This window comes from Necator americanus, assembly GCF_031761385.1.
Source record: "Necator americanus strain Aroian chromosome Unknown Necator_2022.05.29.01.07, whole genome shotgun sequence".
NCBI lineage: Eukaryota > Metazoa > Nematoda > Chromadorea > Rhabditida > Ancylostomatidae > Necator > Necator americanus.
The window spans coordinates 574,946-592,552 of NW_026986548.1; the positions used below are offsets into that span (position 1 = coordinate 574,946).

The window sequence follows — 17,607 nt, forward strand, 5'->3', positions numbered from 1 at the left end:
CTTTTTTCCAGTTTAATTGTCGCAAGAATAAGGGTCCACGGCCAACATCAGGTTGAAGGTCCGCAGTCTAGAAATTCATAGCTCAACCATAATCAAATTATTTGCTCTTTTATGAGCTTTGAGAAATTGTAGATTGGGTCTGACCATTCTGCGATTGCACACTTCTCCGTCCTTTTGCCACGGAATAGTTGTGCCTCGAAGTAAATAAGGACAAGAGAAAGGCAAAGAGCCTCCAAGAACCGAATTTCCCCGAAACGTTATGTACCTGGTGGATGTCGAATAAGAGAGAGATAGAATTTTGTTTAGATATAATCCTCAAGGAGTTTACGAATCTACTCAAATAAACCTTTTTCTTCTAAGAGCTTAGAGGAAAAAGGTGGTCTCTCTCAAGCACCTATTTTTCGTCCATTTGTCCAGCTTTTTGTCACATTTTTCTGTCCCCATTTACTCATCTGCTTCAAGACTTCTGCAAAACTATTTTTTAAAATCTGCAAAGAAACTATACGCTAAAATTACAACTACGCTGTTCTTCTCTACTTACTGTTGTTTTCGAAGGTTTCCAAACAAATACTGAGGAAAGTGTCATTAAGTACAATAACCTGAAAGCACTCTCTTGCATTTGTAATAGTCTGCTGTGGCACCGTTACACTACTCAATTGTTAAGAAGACGACTTTTTCAGAGGGAACGAAAAAGTAGTACCATTATATTCAGACCTGTACGCAGCCAGCCATGTGTCTCAGTCAAGCGACACTTTTATGTATTATACAAAGTGAGAAATGAGAACGGAAGAAAATCCACTGCATGTAAAAGAACCTTAAACATAATTCTACTAAATACAAACAAATTTTTCAGCAAAAAAACAAACAATCTCAAACAATACAAGATTCCACAAGAAACTAACAACAATAAGCAAAACAAAAACTACAACAGAGAAAACAACAATTGACAAATAACGTCATTACTCAGTTGTAGTTACGTTGTTCTATTTCTTACTTCGGTGACACAGCACCACACCCCTTCTTACGTCGTTAGAATATCTCTAATGTTTAATATACCGATAACTTCCAGAAAATTGGGACAGCATATATCTCAACTGATCCATACTCCTCTCTTCCCGCCTTCCATTATAGTCAGAAGAAATTGTAATGAAAAGTCATTCAACTTCTTACCTATGAAAGGTTTCCGTGCTACTACATATTAGTTGGATTGGGTTCAGACCAAGCACTTTGGCCAGTCTACTCTGTGAATGTTCCATTACTGCTAATTCTAGTTGGTATATGCACTCTTATAGCTGGTGTTTTCTCTTGCAGAAGCTTCCCCAAACCCTAACATTCAACTGTGCGTAGAATTTTAAAAGAAAAAAGATTGTGACATTTACCGTGAGGTACACCTGAATCAGGGGAATCTTCCCGGAAGAATTTCTAGCTAATTCTGTTCGCTCATTTGCATTTCTCCAAAGAAAACAGCTGGCTGGATTGCTCTTCTTATTGCAAATGCTATCCCATAAAAGAAGCTTGATAGGGAGTATCGCAGTTCAAATGGGAGAAAAATCGATAACATTGAAATCATCGCTTCAGGTGTTTTTCACGATAAATCTCACAATCTTTTTCCTTTAAAGTTACCGTACCCTGAGAAGAACTGACTAACAGAATCGTAGTCAGCGAAAATCTATATCGGGTAGGTTTCACTGCACCCCTTCTAAGCCAACGGCAATTTCTTTGTCTTCGAGCATTTGTCTGCTGGGTGAACATTCCACACCTGCACGCACATGAATTCTGAGCGAACTGTACACGTACAAGTACTACTGTGAAGAGACATGGATATTCCACCTCGTTATCATAAACATTTTAAAAAGACAAACTCGATCCTGAGCAACAACAAGAAACAACTTCCGAAATACAACAGAGGAATCACAGTTGGTTTTAGTATCTCGACATCCCGTCAGAAACACCACCGTCGAAAGGTAGCAGCCAAAGAAGAAACTAACCTGTACAAAGCAAAGGAAGCAAAATTATGGCAAAAAACTATTCGAACAAGAATCTCCAGAAATGAACTAAACTAAGATTCGTAGAAAACAAAGTAAATGTGTAACATTTCGCAAACGCACAACTAAAATAGGCTGAGCGTAAACAATTGCGGTAGGGCTAATCTTGATGACTATTGAAAAAAAAAACTCCGAGAAATCCATGATTCCAGTAGACTCATTAAGCTAATTTGAGAAAAAGGAGAGCAGGAAATTTAGCATAACAAGACCTACATGTTTCCCCTGCAATGAGCCCAACAGCTGCCGAATAGATTCAAATCTTTTGATAAAAAAAAATGGAATAAAAGAATACATATACACGTCTCATCTAGAAAAGTGAACAAAAGAGAAATGAGTAAAAGTAGAAACAACTAAATAAGAAGATTTGAAAGGAAATCAGAAAGTATAATCACAGAATATAATTTGCTCAGGCAAGAACTTACTTCGCAGGAATATATGCACCTCTTATTGAAAGTATTAGACAAAGTATAGAAACTATTTTTTGGCTTTGTGATCAAATGCTATTCTCTGATATACTCCTCGAAAGCTGTGGTGTGTAAAAGACTACTAACTGTCTCCTCAGTTAACACCTCTGACTGGTGCAAAGCGGTATGTAACGCTCGCAATACTCGACGGACCACGCGAAGTTGCTTGACGAAACTGAAAAACTCGAATGAAAAAGCACTGGGGCGAAGTAAATCGCGGACGAACATTCTCTTGACAATATGAAACTTACTACTGTAATTTCGTTTGATGCTCTTTGCGATTAGGATTTTCCCTGATACGATGAATGGCATTCCGCAATTTCTCTTGCCTTTTTCTAAGCCGCAGTCGATTGCTGAACAATGCTACACTAATCTGGAGCTCTTCTATTAATTCCGCATCAAAAGTATAAAACATATTTCTCTCTTCTGAGTATTATCAAAGTAAAGAAGAAGTCAGTAGGTGTTATTTAACGCGCGTATTTATTTAACGCGTAAATTTTTGGCTTTCAACAACGAACACACGACGTTGCCACCGTTTAACTGTGACCTAGACGAAAATACCTGCACGGAAACATACTGTGTAACGCAGACTCGCCCACAATTTGTAAGCGCCATCTTCCAACGGAGTCGAGCAGAACAGTGCGATAGAACGAAGGAAAGTACGTTAGCATAAGAAATAGGGAGAATTTCAGGATACTTCCAATTCATCTCCGTTCTGAAAGAGTGGAAATGATGTGATGGATGAGAGGAAACTGTGTAAAAAAAAGTTTTCTACATAACATTGACTATTTAATTTTGAAGGGTTGCAAATCATCTCGTTTTCGGAAAGTGACGCAGCACCAAATTTAAGTTTATCAAGTAGAAAACCCTTCCGTGCGAATATCGAGCTGAACTCCACAAATAAATAAACGAACATTAAAGTGAACTTACTGATTGGATAGGAAAACTACTAAAGCAGGTAAGCGATCGAAGTTATAGTCGTAGGGAAGTTCGTTGCGTGAAGTATCTAGCCTGAAAACGACAATGAAGAGTACATAAGTGAAAGCAGATTCTCAAAGCTTACTTTTAGATTATCAAAATTCCCACTAACTCTGTGAAGAAAGAACTAAAAAAGTATTCATGTAAAGTTACCAGAGATCATGAACAACTACTACCGGAAAGGCTTTGCTGTTCTTTCTGACATTAAAAGCCACCTCCTCCCAAGCAATCCAAAGCTAGCAACGAAGCATTTCAGTTCCGCCTTCAGTTTCAAAAATGCGTACAAATGGGTAGCGAGAAGCACTCAGCGAATAACAACAAAATAAGGACCGAATCGAGTGCTTCTAGGTAGATGTGAAACCGAGCACACAGACAGACAAAACTTTTAGATGAAATATGTAATGTTAGATTACTGCTAAATAGATGAAATATTATATGAACATCGAAAATGAAGTGTTTTTTAATGCCTGAATCTGATAAAATTCAAAAAAGGATGTACACAACTAACCCATAGAATTTGATAAGGTCACTGGAGGACGAGAAATAACTAGCTACACCATGAAAAACGTGCATCGCAGCAGTGGATGGTGCGTGCCATACACCTCCAGAAAAAAACACGACAATATCGTGAGTGGCATTGGGCTGAAAACAACTCATTTAAACAAATAGACAAGGAAAAAAGACATCTTCGATTTCCGAAACCTACTCGGTTTTCGATAAGTTCGAGAAATGACTGTAGAGTGAGTCGTTGTATAACTTGTTCGTTGCGGATACGAGTATGGACGGATTCGGATCTAACATCAAACCTGAATAAGGCCTCTGATAACTTCTTTAGAACACAGCCAAAGTGTAGTCTACCTCTTTACAATGTCTTCTTCGTCTTTTAAATGCTCTTCTTGAATATTCGAGTGGAAATCGTGAACGAATTCACGTATTTTCTTCCTAAAATTATAGTCTGATCAACATCATCGTATTCTTCTAAATGAATAGGTAGCATTACTGCGACAATTTTCCTTCCATCACGGAGAAGAATTCCTTTTTGAAGTCGACTGCGACTACCAAAGGTAGCTATAATGGACAAACATCTACATTTGTTATATTATTTCGATTTGAAAGGAAACCAACAGTGAAAAAAAAACATGGGAAATAATGAGATGATAGGAATAGAGTGAAATATACAAAGGAAAAAATACTGACCGTTACATTGCCTAGACCCCATTTTCGCAGAAAATATTGATAGTGAAGAGAATCAAGAACAACAAATTTCAGTGTGCCATTTTCCTAGAAGTTTCTCTTTATAATTGATGGAAACGGCTTCAATGAAAACAAAAACGCTATCGGTGTGGTGTTGATACTAACAGGACCATCTCTGCAACCGATGCCTCGTATAGACGAATTCACACTGGGTCGTGGCTCATCGAACGCATTTACATCCTAAAATTGAAAACATCTTAAAACGTATAAAAAAGAAAAGGAAACATCGCAAGAAAAAGAACAGAAACAACGACTATGTCATAACTATAGAAGAAATCAAACAATTATTTTGTTTATCTTATTAAGTAAGGGCAAGGGAGTTTCAAACCAATGAAAGGTAACGCTAGACGCTAGAAGGGGATGCTTTGCCGCTTTATTTCTCTTCACTAAACACAAAATAATCTGATAACGTTTATCGTTGAATACCAAACAAAATAAGAGGTTTAAAATTATAATTAAAATTACAAAAGGGCGATCACACTCGACCTCCCCTCCCCTGGCCCTTCCTTCCGCTGCTCTTGGCCCGATTCACTGCGACAGGTGCGGTACGTGGCGGTTCTGCCGCCCTGCGTTGCCGGCAGTTCCACCAATCACACCCCCATCGCGCCCTCATCAACAAAGCTTGGGTACTCGTGCTGAGATTCCAAAATGCTCTGACTCTCTTCAACTATCCTTCACCCACCAAAGGTTCAACTACAATCACCGAACATCCAGGGAAACCAAATCGAGATTTTTCCGTACGTTGTTTCAGTATTGACCACGGATCAGACAGGGTGTCAAATCGTTCAGGGTGGAACCTCGGCTATTGACGGAACTTGCCTTGACGAGATGTAGCACCGAGTTATGCCAGCTGACAGACTTTCTCCTCACTGCGAGCGAGCTCTTTCGAACGCAAATGGCTCCCAAGTGCAAGTCAAATTCATAATCACAAAATCGATAAGGCAAACATAATGAAAGCACTAAAGCATACAGCATAAATATAAAGACATAACATACTATATATAACAATTATGGTAATAATAAAGCACAAAACGGTTTACGTCTCATAGAGGGGTGGAGGTGACATTGGACTGCGATGCGTAATTTGGACACCTCCAACATTCCGACCTGTCGGAATCGGAACCCTAGCTAGTAGCAAACTAATGCTAAGATTGACCACCGTCATGCCAAAATGTCGCAGTGTTAAACGAAGCAGGGAGGAGAATAGGGTTGCGAACAAACAGAAAGAAGACACGCTCTGTTACGCAGCGAAGAAGTGGCAGAGACACCGCTGCCACGTCCAGAAAGCTACTTGCTAACATAACATTGCTACTAACATAGCCCTTGAGAGATTTCTCGTGAAGTTTTACCGACACACACAACACCTAGTCGGTTTTCCCAGCTCCGACTTAAGAGGAATGTCCCGTCTTCGCGACCCAGCGGAATATATATCGAAAGCAAAACATAGATGGGCCGGTCACATTATGAGAAGAATCGACGATAGATGGACTAAAAGAATGGCTAGAGTGGATCACAAGAGATGTTAACATCTAGGAGCGTGGTCGCCAACGAGATGGAGTGGTGTCTTCGCTCACGGATGGACCAGTTGTTAGCTTAGCTAGATATGGCTCAAAGAGCTTGTCAATGTCAGTCACGAAACTTGAGAACATTTTGGACATAGAGTGTCACTTCAAATTCAATTCGCTTTAACATTCCACTGAGCGGTGGGGGAAGGTGGATGGGGGAGCTTCTCTACTCCATGTATTTTGCCATTTTAAACATCTTGAAGAATTTATGGAGAAACGAACCCTTTCAATTGGTATTAAGTCTTTTTATATAAGAGATTCGTAACATTACCTTAATACGATACTGGTTTCAATAGTAGAAATACTAGTAATATGCTGGATAACGATCGATTCGAACCTCCAATTGATCGATGCTTGCACGATCGATCGGAGGTTCGAATCCGCTCTAGTGCTCACCAAGTCTTTCATCTCCCCGGAGTCGATAAATTGGTACCAGACCTGTCTGACTTGATACATCGACTAACCCCCGCAAGTCATTGTATAGGCCATTTTCACGTTCGTAAACCTCAAACGATTCCGAATTGAAGTGAACGTGGTGGCGCATCCCAGGCGGATTGATTACACATTACGGATTGATTGATGACAGATACACACACTTTATGTTGGAGAAAAAAAATTATGTCTGGCACTATTTTCTCTAAAAATTCTATAAATTTCGTGTCAGATGAGCCAGTTTGTAGATGCCAAAACCCATTTCTATGGTAAATTACAGTTATTACAACGCCTAACATTAGAAAATCTAACATTTTAGATGTCAGCAACATTCCTTGTATATGTATCTAGAAAGGTTACAGAAAAAAAAACTACAAACATATTAGTGCTTAACACTAGTGATTTCAAATTTCCTAAGACCTATAAACACTTCCAGTAGTAACTACAACAAAAAGCATATCACGCGTAATCTAAAACTTATTCATAAACACTTTATTGTTTGTCATTTGGACAGAGTTGGGAATAATCGAGGAACATATCCGAGTGTGGAAAGTAGTTCTGCTACTTCGAATTGCTTGGGAGTATAAAGCAATAGCGACATTACTAATTCTTTATAGCTATAGTGTCATACTAGAACTGATTTTCTAAAACGATATTGCGCAGTTGGATAGCACTGTATTAGTATATTTAACAAAAAAAAAGACAGGGATTCCAACACTATGAGGGGTAAACATAAAATTTCTGAATTATGCTTTGAATATGAGAGCAAACTTTTTCAAAAACAAAAAAAAGTAGCAAAGAGAAGAATGTAAAAGCAAAAATGTAGTAACCTCAAACATTGCAGGATACTTCATGTAATCGTAGAGGCGACCACGCATGCATAAATCAACAAACTTTAGTTCTCGTGCGTGGACTTTCGAAATGGCTGAAGATATGTTGTAAAAGAAACGTACATGGTTACATAACGGAGAATTTCGAAACAATAAATGGCCTAGGATCAAATATGAAAATGGTAAAAGTGAGACAGATGGAGAATGTAACGAAGTTCTGGAGCAGTTCAAAAAGTTGACGTCATAAAGTCGTATTTACACATTCTTTGGAAAAGCTGACGCGACGACTGTTCTTTTAAGTGTGTTACTTGCGGGCGATCATACAACAAAGTGATCAAAGAGTGAGGATTAGTGAGTGAGTCTCTGTAATCCTCAGTGAGGAGTCGTGAAAAACTCTCTCTCTCAGTGAGGATTACGGAGTGGGCGCTTTCCAAATTAAAATGTTGGAATAGGTGTCAATGTCTATCACTTTTGGCTCCTTTGTCTATCTCTTCCAAGGTTTCTTTTTGTAGAACACTTGATGCATAGTCTTCCGGGATTGGATAGAAAGCATGGAAGGCAGATGTCAGTCGAATAAAGTGAATTAACAATCTTGGTTACAGAAGTGCGAAAGTTCGACCTTCCTTGAATCTTGGCATAGAGATTGCAACCTGTCGACAGGGTAGAGATACTACACGATAGTCAAATTTAAGCAACAGCCAAGACTGTTAACAAACTTTATTACGGCTAACGTTTCGGCATTGTCGGCTTCGTCAGAGCCTGGAAAGTAAGAACTTTTCCAGTATATAATCTCAAATGCCTCATCCAAAACAAGTCATCATCCCCTAAGATATTACACCCGGAAACAAAAACCAAAAGAGTCTAAATCGCTAAAGTGCTTACCTCAGTAGCCGCGTTGCTGTGATGTTAGCGGATATCCGCGTGGTAATCGCTCCGCTAATACTAATTAGGATGCCACCTTTTTATTCATTTTTGGAATCTTTGCATTTATCCAAAACGCTTCTTAAGTTGTTTCTGCCTGCCCTTCATAACCGACGACTTGAGTAAAGCTATACGGGTTAGTCTGGTGAAATGTGGCTTCGAGGACCAAGTGAGAATTGTGGAAATACCTCCAACAAATCTCGAAAAGCAACTGGTTCGAAATAGAATGTACGATCGCTTATGTCTTACTCGAGACTGTGTAGTATGCCCATTCGAGAAGGAAGGGGACTGCATTGTCTCTGGTGTAGTCTATCTGATTGCGTGCAAAACATGTGGGGCCCAATACTCGGCGAAACAGGGCGACCCCTTTGTGTTCGCATTAAAGAGTATCTAAAGAGGCTGAAACAATCGAATGCAGTAACTCCCCTCAGAGCTCACCGCAGACAATGTCATGAAAATGTTCCTTTCTGCATAGCTGTCACGATCCTATCGTACGAACCCGAAATTATAGCTTGCAGAACTTTAGAAGCGTTTTGGATAAATGGAAAAGGTTCAAAAATGAATGGAAAGGAAGAGCGCTTGGCTATGTCCAAAGAGCTGGCTCTGTATCAAGACATTTGCGGGTTTTGATCTACGGGGTCAACTGCGGGTCGCATCCTAATTAGTATTCACGGAGTGATTGCACCACGCGGATATCCGCTAACATCACGGCAACGCGGCTACTGAGGCAAGCACAGCGATTTAGGCTCTTTTGGTTTTTGTTTCCGGGTGTAATATCCTAGGGGATTATGACCTGTTCGAGAAGAGGCATTTGAGAGGATATATTGCAATTGTTCTTACTTTCCAGGCTCTGACGAAGGCGACAACGCCGAAACGTTAGCCGTAATAAAGTTTGTTAACAATCTTGGCTGTTGCTTAAATTTGACTATCGACAAGTTGCAATCTTGGTTACGTCTCGACCAAGCCTACATACAAAATGCTGAAGTTTTCAGCTTTTCACGCTTCATTTCGTTAGAGGACAGAAAATCTTGCAGGCATGGTACGCATCTTGTAAAGAGAAAGTACAATGAAGAGGTAAAATATAATAGGAGGACTATTATCTCAACTCTCACGACATTAAGAGAAGCAGTTGAGCAACAAAAGTCAATCATAAGAACAATAAAGGGGAGCTACTAATAATAGCGCAAATATGAAAACTTTCGAATCGAAACACCTTTAGCCCACCATTAGCTTTCTGGACCGGTGTCAACTGAAGTTGCGAGAATTCCTCGTAGTTTGTGCAACACCTTGACAGAACAACATCTGTAAGTGGGTGTTATTTTGAATAGAAACATGTGGCAGAGCTCGTTTCAATGTGTTTGCTATGGCAAGTAGCCATCGTAGAAAATGATTCAAAGAATGAAAACTTGCTTGCGTCTAGGCTTCCATTTCGTACTGCTACACACTGATTCGTCGCAGCTAACACCTGCTCAGTCCAGTGACTTCGCCGTCTGGATTTTCCTTCTTCTTCAATAACATGCTGGTGATGGCCCTCCACTTCGTCTTCCCAATGATATTTTGACGAAGATGCACACGCTAGATTCCAGTCCACCGATGGTAGCAGTGAGCGGCAACACGAATCCATCTTCAAACGGATCAATAACACAGATTTTTCCTTTCGAAATAATGGAACGCACCTTAATAACGCCCTCGATGGCCTCGCCACAGGCTTCCTTATCACTTGACAATACATCAGACAGCAGAGGTTTTCTGATGAGCTGTGGCTCAGAATTTAGAAGTTGGATGTTATCTTGCTCACAATTCCAGTATTCTCTTGCTAGCTGCAACCCAACTAAGTTGTCGAAAAATCCAATAATTCATGTAACAGCTTCTCACCACACCTACTTCAGTAAAAAGAACCAAGTCAAACTGAACACGATAAATCCTAATCAGCGGAGTGACCAGCAGTAATGCCGAAGAATCATTCAAGAGTTGGGAAAGTTGGGATGTCATCAGTTCTGTGTTCCGATCTGAAAGAACCGAAATACAAGGGCACAATATTGGAAAAAATACTAATCTGTCTCTAATGAAGAAGACTTGAAAGAAATAAAGAAGAAAACAGATCTAATGATATAACAGAGGAACAAACTCAATGATTTACATTTTGCTAGAACAAAACAAAGCGAGTGGAACAAAACTAAGTTAAAGAAATGACAAGAATACATCACCAACTGAAATGTATCCATGTGACAGGAGCTACCTCCGTACGCTTTCCTCGAACCCACTCTGCTATATTTTCTGCAGTGCGTGAGGCTGTGAGAGACCATCGAAATACGTGACCTAAATGCCTTTAATTATTACAGAACCAATTATTTCGGAATTGTAGCTACCGAATGATCCGAATACCAGTGAACATAAGTATCGTGGGGTCAAAACGATGAAGCACGGTGCGTATACGGCTTCCCTCGAGGCGGTGCGGTAGAGCGTAGCGGTTTGGAGTGCGTACAGGTTACCCCTTGCTGGCACCACCGATCGCCGCAGTTTGCGATGATCCCACGTCGGTTCCAACTGCTGGCTTCACCGCGCCGTTTCGAGCGCGTACGCAAATGCACCGTGATTAATGTCGTTTTGACCCGACATATACCCAGTGATTCGAAGAAAAAAAAAAGAGGACATAAAACCTGACCTTTAGGAATGTACATAATAATGTCGCCTTCGAAACGCATTCCCAACTGGCGAGCTAACTGCATACTCGTAGTTACAATAAGGCATGTTGATTCGTCTTCTGAAACAATAAATCGGCAGCGTTTCCGTTATTATCCAGAAACAGCATAGAAAATATTACCTGATAAACCTGTCTGCAACATCATACCAGCAGCGGCGAACGCTCGATACCCTTCAGGTGTTTTCATGTCCTAATTCATATCAATTGAAATAAATGAAATGCCTTTTGGCTATTCGTGGCAAAGTGCAGCTTCTTTTATCAGAATTCACATAAATTCTATTTTCAGAAAAAAAATGGCAGTGATTATCTCTCACCCCCTCCCCCTGCGCACTCAAGTCCCATCAACAGCAAAATTATTAGTGTGGGACATATGAGATCACGTATGAAGACCACAATCACGATGGTATGATATTAAAATTAAAGGTTGCATTTGCGTAAGATAGATTTCTTAGTAACATTTAAAATCCACTACCAGTATTTGGATGTAGAGCAGGAATGTTTGGATAAAGCTTACCTTAAAAGGAAAATAGCCGAGAATAACAGCATGATAATTTTCTTTGAAAAATGTTAGCTCTTCCAGTGTGTTTGCATGTCGTAGCGGATTTCTCACATTCACTACCCATCTAGAAAATAATGCATTAATAGAAAAACGAAACATCGTGTTTTGTCACTAACACGCTAATATTGTGTGATTATCCAATGACATTCTACAAAGATAATAAGAACGTGGCATTTTCTGAACGTGAACTATGTAACAGGAACTGATCGGGTCAAAGAAAGACTTAGTTGGGTGACCGTCGATATTGGGGTTTTGCTAGGGAACTGAGCATTCCAACATTCTCAGACACAAAACATGGTTAGTTGGCAACCGCATGACTTTATACAGTCGTGAAAGCAACAGTTTTAGGAAATCAAAATCTCTCGATAATTGGTAAAGCTTCTCGGGGAGGAGGGAAGAAACGAAAATCAGAACAAACACTACCATGACGTCTCGTTTTTAAGTGTGCGGTAGCACAATAGTAGGGACCAAAATCTGCTCTAAACTGGGCGAAAATTAAAATCTAGAAACAAGACTTAGGAGGAGTTAGTAATTAGCGTCTGTCGTACTCCAGAGCTGCTCTTTTTTTAAATTTAAATTTATTGAAGCATCACATGATTTCTTACGTAATTCTACAGCAATGTTATTTGACGAAAGAATCAAAAATAAGTATGAAGTGTCATATTTGTGATGATCACAGAAACGAATGTAATGGAAGACAAACCTGTACAAATGATCCGTAGAATGTTCACCTTGATAAACAGAATGAACTGTCGATGAATATGCAACAATTATTGGATACTGGTAAATTTTGTATGCCTTGCGACACTCGCCCACAGTTGTCCAACAATTAACACCCACAAATTTTATCTGAAGTAGAAATGATAATTGAAGAAAATGAAGAAATTGTGCGGAACGACACTCACATTTTCATGGTTGCGTAACATAAGTGCTACCACTTCGAAAGGATGTCTCAAATACTGTGAGTGATAGCTCCATGGCGCATAATACATGACGACAAGAAGGTCTGCACTTGTAATCATCCTGAGAAATTCAACCAATTTAAGTAAGATAGGTGTGACATGATCAATTTTACCACATAAACTTTTCCACTTAAGAGCAGGTTCTACAGTATTTCAGTTCGCGAGCAACGGTTAGTCAAAAGTAGGTAGGAAGTTTCGGATGCTGAGTATGATGTATTCACGTAGATAGGATACACTTATAGTGAAAGTTAAATTACACAGATAAGAGAGGATTACAAGAATACATAGGAAATATATAAAATCGTGCTATGGAAAGATAAATCTGTCCTCTGTCATCAGAATGTTCTTTTAGGAATGCTGCCATAGCAAACAAATGGTTTCGTTTTATTGGCTAAGTTTTGGTTAATGCGAGTTAAATCTTTCCGAATAAACCGCATCGAACGAGGATATAGTCGAGTCCAAACGATATGAAGCTCGGTGCAGTTGTGTAAGCGGCTGCGCTCAAAGTGGTGCGATGTAGCTAGCGGTTGGAGCCTAGGTAGGACCATCGCGAACTGCTGCGATGAGTTGAGCTAGCAAGGATGCATTCTAGATGAAAACACCTGCCCTCCACCGCGCCACTTACGTAACTGCACCGACCTTCATTTCGTTTTGACTCTATTAACACCACCATTACGAAGTTATGAAGCCATTAATATGTCTGCGAAATCGCTTGCGTAAAATACATACATACGTAACCTCTGATAGATACCTAGCCGTTTACTAATGAAATATATCTGACTATTGAGACTAACGAACACACAAACCTTTCTGGCCGAAATTCTCCTGTGTAAAAATCCGTTAAATATATACTGGAAGTATTGAGAAAGAACGGTCGTGGACCTTTGGGCTTGAGTATGGTAGGACGTGAATATACATCTCTGAATAATCGCCTGTGAAGTAATATAAACAGAATTTCAACTGGATTTTATTTTTATGAGTAATAAATCTGATCGAAAAATTTGAATTGAGAATAAAATTGAAATTTGAATGAATCTTCGTCAATTAGAAAAATTGCATCAAATGTCTTGCATTTGAAAGGAAAAATAACAGCAATATTTGGGATTGGGAAAATAAAGCTGCTTGTCGATGAGCGAGTTATTTTGAAAAAGAACATAAGAATTCGAAAAAGATCACAGGAACAAACTCACACGATGAAATCCCACAATGTGTCAGCAAGCATTAAAGCCAATAGAAAGACGAGGTATCTGGCCATGTTTTTAAGTGTAAATAGTTTAAAGATAGTGTCGACAATACCTACATCAAGGCGTATACCTGAAAACATTGTTTTGAAGTAGTCATTGCGAATTAATAAAAAAATAACTGTAAATAACATAATAACATGTAAAGAATAATAAAAATATAAATGTTAATTAGAGATGGAATATTAGCAAAAGTTAAGCATTGATGAAAAAAAGTTGGAATGATTAGAAGCATACTCAAAAATGCTTTTTTTTCTGTTTCCGTCCAAGATCTTTGCCCATATCTTAGTTCTCTTTGTTCAGGTGAAGTGAAGAAAGTAAAGCGAAATTCGTAAAATGGAAAAGAGCACACGATTTCGAACCACCACTCGCAGAAAAAGCGATAACAACAGAACGCGTTATGATGACGTGGACTGCACTACTGGCAAAGCTTGTTCGGTGCTGCGAATTCGACCAAAAAAGAATGGACATAAATTGAACGGTACCTCTCATGGATATGAAATTATAAGTGCCATTTATTCAGCAGTAGAACAGATGAATAAATGGCGCTACAATACTGTAAAGTCCTGGACCAGAACAATCCAGTAAACAGAAGCAGATTTCGTTAAATAATAGAAAATACTTCTGTCGAAAAATCATTAAGAAGAAGAGACGGTAAATATTAAATAAAATACAAGGACTAAACAAATATCGACATCGAGGAGTAGAGGAAGAAAGTGAATATGAACCTGGTTTCAAGTGATCGTTGTTACAAAAGGTGAGCTCTTTTTCGGGCTCCTTGTCTTCATTCGACTTTGAACGGAGTTCAATAAAACCGTCTAATACAGCATTGTCGACAATTTCCTTAGCCAGCTTGGTAACGAAATTTTCCAGTGTTTCATCTGAAAGGGAACAATTAGTAGTCGAAAACAGTAACGGAAGAATGAGGCGAAACCAACAAAAAAGAATCAACACGGCAACTAACCAAATCAAATTACCAATCAAAATAAGAGAACCAGAAATAAATAAGGATTAATAGGATACAAGCAACTGTAACGAACCTATCTTCGCAGCAGATTCAGAGGACTGTCCCATAACTGTTACTCATCTCTGCCTTCTACCTAAACCAGCAGACTCCGATAACACGAAGAAGTGCAACTTGTACTGCGCTAAAAAAACATCAGAAGAAACACTCCCAAGAGAAGTCTAAACGTCGAAGAACAAACACTGCTTGTGTAAACATTGATAATAAATGAGGTACGATACGATCGTGCAGTTGCATCCTTCTGGGACTACAGTAGTGTTTCGGCGGAAATGCGGTACATGCTGCGCACGTGTACGAAATTGCAATCATCCAATACTTGCAGGGGCCACACAGGATGAGGTGTTCGAGGGGTGAAGTCTTCAAATCTACGGTAAGGTCTAGGGTAAGGCTGGAGGCGTTACCACTCTTGTTTCGGAGTTTCTTGTTATGCTGTGCTAGAAGGCCTCCAGGACCGCATTTTGAAGTTCGGTCAATCTATGCACATGACATTAATAACTAGCATCATCTCACTAGCGAAGTGGTCTATGGTGCTTCCTACCGTAACATATACAAGGTGGAGCTGCTATCGTTTGTTATTAGTCAGAAAATAAAGTAACGAACAGTGGTAAGGACTTCACTCTGTTTTGTCATCAGTGTGTTTCCACTGATTGTTGTCCACCTAAGCTAATTCAGAGTCGTCGCGGGGCCGCCCGCGCGGCAGTGAAATCTGCGGGCAGCCGAAAGTAGCGCTCCAGAACGCTCGAGGCCGCATCTTCCGGACCGTTTTTTTTTATGACGATTAGGAAGAAATGGGAGGAATCACCCTCCTCCCCATAATCTACGATCCCGTATAGGCATAACCCACCTGAAACCCGCACCACCCCAGATTCGTGCGGTAATGCATTTAAAACGACATGAAGAACTGCGCAGTTGCGTAGACGGTTGCGCTCGAAGCGGTGCGGTTAGAATCTAGAGCGGACCCTTGCTGATACCATTCCTCGTTGTAGTTCGCAATGGTGCCACCTGGAATGCAACCGCTATTCCACCGCACCTTAGGCGACGCCGCCCGCGCGGCTGTGAACTCCGCGTGCAGCCTTACACGATTGTACTTTGCTTCATGTCGTCAATACGACCTGGTCAAAACGTCTTGGTTTATGGTGCAATATGGCGTAAACACTTGCAGAACTCGTCACTCATTCTCACTATACTATCTACCTAGCTAGAACTGCAGTTGTCACATGTACTGTCGAGTTCCACGCAAAAACGCAAATTTTTTGCAAAAATCTTATAACAACTAATACGGTATTTTCTGAGAAACAACGTTGTGTAGCAAGTAGAATAATTTCTGGGATGAATATCTTTTTCTCTTGTCTATGGAATTTTCTCTGTAGGAATCTTACTTCCCAAATATTTTGACCTGTGACAAATGAAAGCACAAAGGGATTTTTCCTGCTAAGATGTCACCGACAAAAGGAAAGGAAAGGAATAGGAAAAGAGGACCGGAGTGGTCCTGATGCCGGGATTATGACGTCACCTGACAAACAGCTCTAGAAGATTGGATGAAATTACTGTGGTGCGCTCTCGGGTACAGCAAAGTACTCAAACTGTTTCCTTAAAGGTAACATTGGCGAAAGTGTTGGATGTAGTTTTCCTTGCAGTGTTAAATGAAGGTTTGCGTGTATCATCGCAAAAATACGAAATGCAGGAATCAGACGGAACAGCAGTCTAGGGTTGCTCAATTTATCCGACAAAGCAGCTCTTCACACATATATGTAAGGTGGAATGAAAAATTGTGACGTGGATCTATCGTTCGTGTAACAACTGGTTCAGTCAACAGAATGATCACTTATTCTCTATTTCAAGCATCTTCAGTTTTAGAGAGGTGAAGAGGTATAGAAATATGCACGTTCGGGTGAACTGACCAGTCTGATGGTCCTGATCCATCTATTTCCCGAATTTGTTACATAGATGTTATTCATGTGGAATGGCTTGTGTACAGTGGGGTCAAACAGCAGCTCGGTGCAGTTAAGCTGCCGCGGTCGAAGCGGCGCGGTGGCTAGGGCCGAGCTGGGATCCGCAGCGATGAGTGGTGTAACGCTGCCCGCAGAGTTCACAGCCGCGCGGCCGCCTGTTTGCTGGTTATTGAGCCCGCGATTGCGGCGCCCAACAGCCAGCCGAGCGCCGTCCGCGCGGCCGTGAACTCTGCGGAGAGCCTAAGCAAAGGTTCCGTTTCAATCCTAATGTGAATCACTGCTTACGCTGCAAGCGCATCCGCTTAGGTAACTGTGCCGAGTTTCATGTCGTTTTGACCCGACTATATTAGTATTGGCTATCAAAATACACGATTAATGGAAAGCAAGGCAAGGCATTGAATGATAGGGATTCGCAAATTAAACAGGGTGGTGAACGATGGTAGTTAGTACAATTTACCAGACTATTTAAGTACAATCAACCACTTGGAATACTCGGAAAACACACGCGCAGCGCTAAAAAGGGTCAAAAGAAAGACTTAATCATCAGCCGTACGTTCTGTAAGTCATCAACGGCTTGCGAAAAACTGACAGAGGTGTACAATTTAGGGAAGAAATCATAAAAAAAACAAGGTCTGCTTCTGTGGTTTTTACACTCGATAGTTTTATATAGAAAGGT

At 40.2% G+C, this 17,607-nt stretch overlaps 1 protein-coding gene across 2 annotated transcripts; it reads right to left on the reverse strand.

The window, feature by feature from the left end:
- Positions 1 to 1,942: 1,942 nt before the first annotated feature.
- RB195_026516 (uncharacterized protein) lies at positions 1,943 to 15,029 on the reverse strand (the record flags this gene model as incomplete). 2 transcript variants are annotated; one of them, XM_064176988.1, is made up of 27 exons in its annotated part: positions 1,943 to 1,988; positions 2,468 to 2,488; positions 2,562 to 2,684; positions 2,761 to 2,862; positions 3,087 to 3,224; positions 3,440 to 3,520; positions 3,996 to 4,129; positions 4,194 to 4,293; positions 4,346 to 4,429; positions 4,488 to 4,555; positions 4,685 to 4,768; positions 4,847 to 4,921; positions 7,569 to 7,663; positions 9,714 to 9,791; positions 9,900 to 10,113; positions 10,166 to 10,309; positions 10,374 to 10,498; positions 10,701 to 10,808; positions 11,155 to 11,253; positions 11,314 to 11,383; positions 11,708 to 11,816; positions 12,456 to 12,601; positions 12,658 to 12,775; positions 13,521 to 13,634; positions 13,905 to 14,028; positions 14,684 to 14,836; positions 14,996 to 15,029. In XM_064176988.1, 27 exons carry the CDS (start codon positions 15,027 to 15,029, stop codon positions 1,943 to 1,945), a joined length of 2,787 nt encoding a protein of 928 aa, XP_064070992.1. The 2 variants fall into 2 exon arrangements, with proteins under 2 accessions (XP_064070992.1, XP_064070993.1); XM_064176987.1 differs by lacking the exons at positions 1,943 to 1,988; positions 2,468 to 2,488 and having other exon boundaries at positions 2,546 to 2,684.
- Positions 15,030 to 17,607: the final 2,578 nt, after the last annotated feature.